The 6,392-nt window shown below is 34.3% G+C and overlaps 1 protein-coding gene across 1 annotated transcript; it reads right to left on the reverse strand.

Moving 5' to 3' along the window:
• Window positions 1–4,593: 4,593 nt before the first annotated feature.
• On the reverse strand, window positions 4,594–5,535 carry LOC113176053 (olfactory receptor 8K5-like). Its single transcript, XM_026380438.2, has one exon. The coding sequence runs from the start codon at window positions 5,533–5,535 to the stop codon at window positions 4,594–4,596; it is 942 nt and encodes a 313-aa protein (XP_026236223.2).
• Window positions 5,536–6,392: the final 857 nt, after the last annotated feature.

The following is a 6,392-nucleotide window of genomic DNA, read 5'->3' on the forward strand; positions in this document are numbered from 1 at the left end:
AATTTTTGATCAGTATTCTATTTATTCAATCTTTCATCTATCTGTAGAAAACAATACATTTTCTTGATTACATGAGGACCTTGCTTGTGTGCCTGAGGCTACTTCTAGGCCAGTTCTCTATGGCAACAGTCACTATTGACTGCAGCTATTGAATTATTTTGATATTCAAATTTGAGTCCTATTAAAATTAAGCCTTGTTAAAAGCTATTCCCTGGTCTGAATCTTGTTTTATTCCATTAAGGAATGAGCACTGGAATTCTATGTATAAAGAAGTAAAGAAGATAATCCCCTTTTAGCGACCTTCCTCTATCTGTCTGAAATTTCTGTTTCAGGCAGATATTGTGAAGTAGTTGAGAAAATTCTTTCAAGAAAGAATTTTTCTTATTGTCTGAGTATGTCTTCCTGAGTCAGGGGATGAGAATTGAAGATATCCATTACAGAGGCCCAGGTGGAAAATCAGCCTCAAGGAATTTTAGAAATATTGGAGATTACATTATGTAGTCCATTCATTATGGTCATTCATTACTGTCACTTCTGCATTAATACAAATATATAACAATTTCCTACCGCAAAGCTCTTTGGTATGCCAATCCATTAATATATATGGAACACAAATACAAAAAGCTAAAGTTTCTAACTCTGGGAACAAATTTGAGACTGTACAAATTGTAAAAGCTATGTCGATTGGCAGTGTTATTTCTCAATTACTAATGATTATAATTATTAAGAGAATATATGTTTTGTGGCTCTTTGGGGGAGTGCTGGTATTCTGTGAGATCTGGAATATTATAAACACTCTGCCTTACCATGACTTTACCCCAAGGCCATGGCTGCTGTGACACACCTAGTATTACAATCTTGCACTTTTATCATTATACTGTAGAAATGATATGTCAGTATACTTTCTTGAAAAAATATTTAAAAAATGCTTCTTGGAAACAAGTCTAAATGAAGTCACTTTTACAAGATCAAATGGTCAAGTGTGTGCAGTGCAATATAAAATAAAACTTACCCATGATAATAAGAATAAGACCAATCATAACATGGTAGATGTGTTTGATAAGATTATACAATGGAATTTTGTATTACTGCTGTTCAGTTCAATTTATCTTTTAAATAATGCAAACTATAGTACAGGGAATAGAGAAATAAATAAAATGAGAGCATTTTTATGTAGGTTGGTACCAATGGGTCAGAGATAACAATAACTTGAGTCATTTTCTGATTTAATTCCATGCGAATTTCACTTTGAATATTATAGTAGATTGAAACAAGCATGATTTGGAAAATGCATGTACTTTAATTTTAAAAAATGCCTACTCAAACAACAAAGGGAATATTGAGATGTAAAAAAGCCATTTATTTGCTGAATGAGAACATACAATGTGAATGACACTGTGACCCTGTATAAACAATCTTATGAAAAAGACAAAATAGGCATGGAAGCAAATAAAATTAACCCTTTCATGTATCAATTTATTTTAATGTGCATTGTCAGAGCCACAGATTTATCAAAATGAGGATGCTATTCCAGTAGATTATGAGAAAATCTACCCTAAGGTTGCTAATTTAAAATCAGCTTTTTTTTTTTTTTTTAATCAGGCAGGAGGCTATTATAAGGCAAATTTTGGTATAGTGTGGAGATCTCTGTAGAGGGTAAATAATTATCTGCAGTTGTGATTGAGCACCTAATCAAGAATCTTCCAAAATGGCCACTGTATCATTGATATATAAAATATTAACTTAATTTTAATGTCAACCTGTTCTGAGATAGCTCCCTACATGCAGGGCACCCTGCATAGCTAGGAATGAGGAAGTGTAACTGAAGGAATGCTAAGTAAAGAATATAGACATAGGTCATTGTTAAGTAGAGGATTAAATCAGTGAGTTAATGTGAAACCAAGGTGGTGCTAGTAGTGAACAACAGTGTTGGGACTGCATAGCATGTTTGTCCTGCGTATTAATGGTTCTGATGGTAGAAAAATGTAGTCCAAAGACAGAAATATTTTTGCAGAGTAGAGGGTCTTTGAGGATCTTTTAAGCTGTGTCCGTAAAAATGTCAAAGACCAATGTTGCCACTTACCTTCCTGAGGGTCTGCTTTGGCTTTCCAGTTTTAATCCTGACAAGCTGCTCCAGAATGGATTTAAATGATGTTTTTCACCCATGAGACTCATTTTTTTAAAAATGTTAATCTAATTCAAACATAAACTAATTAAACCTCATTATCTGAGGCAGAGTGTCTTGCACTTGTGTTAATTATTCTCAGAATATTCCATTAGGAAGAAGAAAAAAACATGTCATGCCTCATTCAAATTGAATAAAAGTTTGTGTTCTCACTAAATGCTGTAAATCATAAGCATGCCTTTGTCAGATTTTCATTGTCACAATGTCATGTACATATTAGGTACATAACATAATTCATAAGTGAATAAAACAATGACTTTCTAGAAAAGATGGGATAGTATTTGGTCATGCAACACTCACAGACAAATAATATTTTTGCTGAATACAGAATATTGCCAGATATATAAATATAGGCTGGCATAAGATAACACATTATGACTTGTTTAATTTCTTCCAAAAAATTAGTAGTAAATAATTTCTTAATATGTTCATATGAATCTTATATCTTGATTGTTTTTAAACATTGCTCTTTATCACTTGTTTCCAGAAATTTGATTGTGATGCACATTGGTGTCATTTTTTTCTGTTTAGCCTTCTTGGAACTATTTTACCCATTTACATCTCTGGTATTCTGATTTAAAGATACTTTGGTAAGGAAATCCCCACCAACATTTCTTCCCATGTTTTTTTCTTTTCCTACCCTATCTATACTCTTTTTTCACTTGAACCTACAATTATACATCATTAGGTAACTTATGCCTATTCCAAAACAAGATCACTGAGATTATTTTCATGGTTCAGTTCAGAATTTTTTTTTCTTTCTGTCTTCATTTTAGGTAGCTTAATGACTCATTTTAGTTGACATCTTTTCTTTTTTCAGCATATAGTTACTTGTTTATAATATTGTGATTTTTGGGTTTTGAAGTTCAGTTTTGGAATCTTTAGTTTTTTCCTCATAATACTAATGCTTTTGTTAAAGTATAAAGCACCTTGAATTACACAGTGATTGTCTGAAAAAACTTGCTGTTGCTTCTATCATTACTGTCATTTCAAGTTCTATTTTAATTGTCTCCTGGGTAGAGTCACATCTTGTATCATCCTTATAAATCTAGTATTTCTTATTAGATGCTGAATATTTTAAATTTTAGGCTATTTTATTTGTTTTGTTTACTTAAGTGTGTTAAATTCTTTAAACAAGAATCAGTTGTGTCTACTTGAAACTTATTTTCAAGTTCTTAGACATGTGCAAAGCAGCTTTAAACTCTGAGACCGCTACTATATGTCCAGGTGTTGGAAAACAAGCCCATCTGGTTATACTGTTATGCCGATACTGAGACCTTCAAATAACTGTCAGACCACACACCGCCATTCCAAATAAGCCTTTATTCATGGCCAGAGGCTGTCTGAAAGTGAGATAGTCCGAGTGATGCACCCCCTTCAGTTTGGCCTCATATTTAAGCCAAAAAAAGAAACACAAAAGGGACATTAGGGGGTTTAGCCAAAGCAAGCAAGTCAAGTTACAGATGCGGGAGATGGTAGTCAGGTAGCAGAAGGCTTAGCCAATCAAAATAAGCCCAGATTCCCTAGTTACAGAAACAGGAGATTGCAGTTAGATAGTTCCATTTTCTTGAGGGTTTCCACAAAAAAAGGAAAAACAACTTGCCCCAGTCATGACCTTTCTACTTGGCATGGCTGCTTCATAAAATGAAGTTACTAAACAAAATGCAGTCACTATAGTCAAGACTTCTGTCTCATCACAATACAGAACTTGCATGTCTTCCTGCCCTATATCATATCTAGGAATTGAGTAGCTTACAGTATCCTGGTCAAACTTCTTGTGGACAAACACTTATGGCCATCCAGTGCTGTCATGTGCAACTCAGAATTCAACCACAAACTCATGGGAAATTAGTGTGGAGGAAAATATTCATGACAATAATACATCTTGACATAGGAAACAGGGAGCAATATGACAGAAATATGTTCCCATTATCTGCAATTAATTTTAGTATAAAATATTAAATTCTCTGATTAAAGGACAGAAATTGGCATGATGTTCTAAATACTCGCTGTCTGCAGGACACTTACCTTATTAATTTAGGTTCAGAACATACAAGGAAAACAAGCATAAGAAGGTAATTGTCCAAACAACAACAACAAAAATTTTGGCAAAACCAACAGTTAAGTAACTTAGAGTTTAATTCTTCCCCTTGAAAGAATATAAAAGGCCATAGAAGTATGAAAGAAATATTGAACCACAGCAAGAAATGTTAAAAAGAAGTGAAATTTAATTGTGATCTGCAATATGAGGGTAATTTGGGGTGAAAATGAAGGAAACAATCTAGTTTTCTATATGGTATCACAAATTTTTGAAGTGATAAAAAGGAATATATTCATATCTGTTAGATGTAGTGTCAATTTTCATTGCCTTTATCAAAGTTTGCACAAACAGCATTGCATATTAAATATTAAATACAAAATTTGCATTTATTCCTAAAGACCCTGTGGAAAGCATTTTTTACCTCTTTGTTCCTAATGCTGTATATTAAAGGGTTAAGCATGGGAATCACTAAAGTGTAAAATACAGAGGCCAGTTTATCAGTTTCAAAGGAATGGGTGGATTTGGGCTGCACATACATAAAAAGTAGAGACCCATAGAACACCACCACCACTGTGAGATGAGAGCCACATGTGGAGAAAGCTTTTTTCCTGCCTTCTGCAGAATGCATTCGACATATGGCTAGCAAAATCAGGAGGTAGGATACTAAAATCACCATGAGGGATGAGAACAAATTAAATGCTGAAAATAATATGATCAATAATTCTATATCCCGTGCGTTTGAGCAGAGCATAAGTAACAAGGGCACATCATCACAGTAGAAATGACTGATGACATTGGAGCCACAGAAGGTCAGTATGAAAATCTTAATAGTGATCATCAGAGCCTGAAAGATGCTGTAGAGGTATGGAATGCCCACCAGCACATGGCAATGTCTTTGAGACATGATGACATTGTAAAGAAGAGGGTTACAGATGGCCACATAGCGGTCATAGGCCATGGTGGACAAGATGAAAAGTTCACTGATAATGAAAGTAATAAAGAAAGCCATCTGGGTGGCACATGCATAGAAGGAAATGGTATTTTGATCCACAAAAAAATTCACCATCATCTTGGGATAAATGACAGTGGAATTGCCAAGGTCAATGAAAGCCAGATGTCTGATAAAAAAATACATAGGTGTGTGCAGGCGGGAGTCCAGCTTGGTCAGAATGACCATGCCTAGGTTGCCCATCACTGTGAGTGTATAGATGAGGAGGAAGACCCCAAAGAGGGGAAGCTGCAGCTCAGGCCTCCTGGAGACTCCCGTCAGAATGAATTCAGTCAGCAGTGTTGCATTCTGTTGGCCCATTTAGTCCAGGTTTCTTCTTCCCTCCTGGAAACAAGACAGTTTATTCACTTCTTTTAGTGAGTGTCACCTAAAATAATTATAATCCTTATATAAGGAACGGGGATATTTATTCATACTATGGGAAAGAAAAATTATTTCTGTGTGTGACATCCAAATAAGCACAAATAATAGAAACTTCTACCTCCCCAGAGAAGCAATTCCTTTGGAACACATAAATTTTATAACCTAAATTAAACACCCGAAACAATCAGTGATATTTGGAGCATAGCATTTGAAAGCAGAGTCATATCAGTACTGATGAAGAAAGATTCAACTATTTTCTTCTAGAAAATGACCCCAAAATAGTTTTTTTTTTTTTTTTTTTTTTTTTTTTTTTTTTTAGGAAACACGCATTTTATCTCAGAGTTTTCATGAAATTTTTATATTGCTAAAAAGAGAGGGAGAGTCAAGATGAACATCATAGTCCTTAAATTTTGGGACTCCATATCTGTACTTCGAAGTTCTGGAGAAGGCCTAGAAATGCACTTACAAAATGTTATTTCTGTGTGGAAGTTGGAAATGTAAGGGAATGAGCCATGACCATTCATTTCACTTTCTCTTTAAATTCCAACAGCTTCTGCATGGCTCTTCCATTAATACGGCAGAACATTGGTGAGGTCCAACTAAGGAAAGACGGAGTTAATTAAAATGTATTTGAGACTCACTCGGTATAGTTATGTGGTTCCAAGTCAATAATACTTTTTATTGAATAATATTTCCCATTATGACATAATAATAGCTCTAATGAATACACCTCCTACTCAGTATCTGAAAACTGTCTGCAGTTTCATTAACAGAATTGTTATAAATGATTATGT

This window comes from Urocitellus parryii, chromosome 4 (assembly GCF_045843805.1).
Source record: "Urocitellus parryii isolate mUroPar1 chromosome 4, mUroPar1.hap1, whole genome shotgun sequence".
Taxonomy (NCBI): domain Eukaryota; kingdom Metazoa; phylum Chordata; class Mammalia; order Rodentia; family Sciuridae; genus Urocitellus; species Urocitellus parryii.

Coding starts and splice junctions, on each gene's coding strand:
- LOC113176053 (XM_026380438.2), bottom strand. CDS start 5,535: ATGGGCCAACAGAATGCAACACTGCTGACTGAATTCATTCTGACGGGA.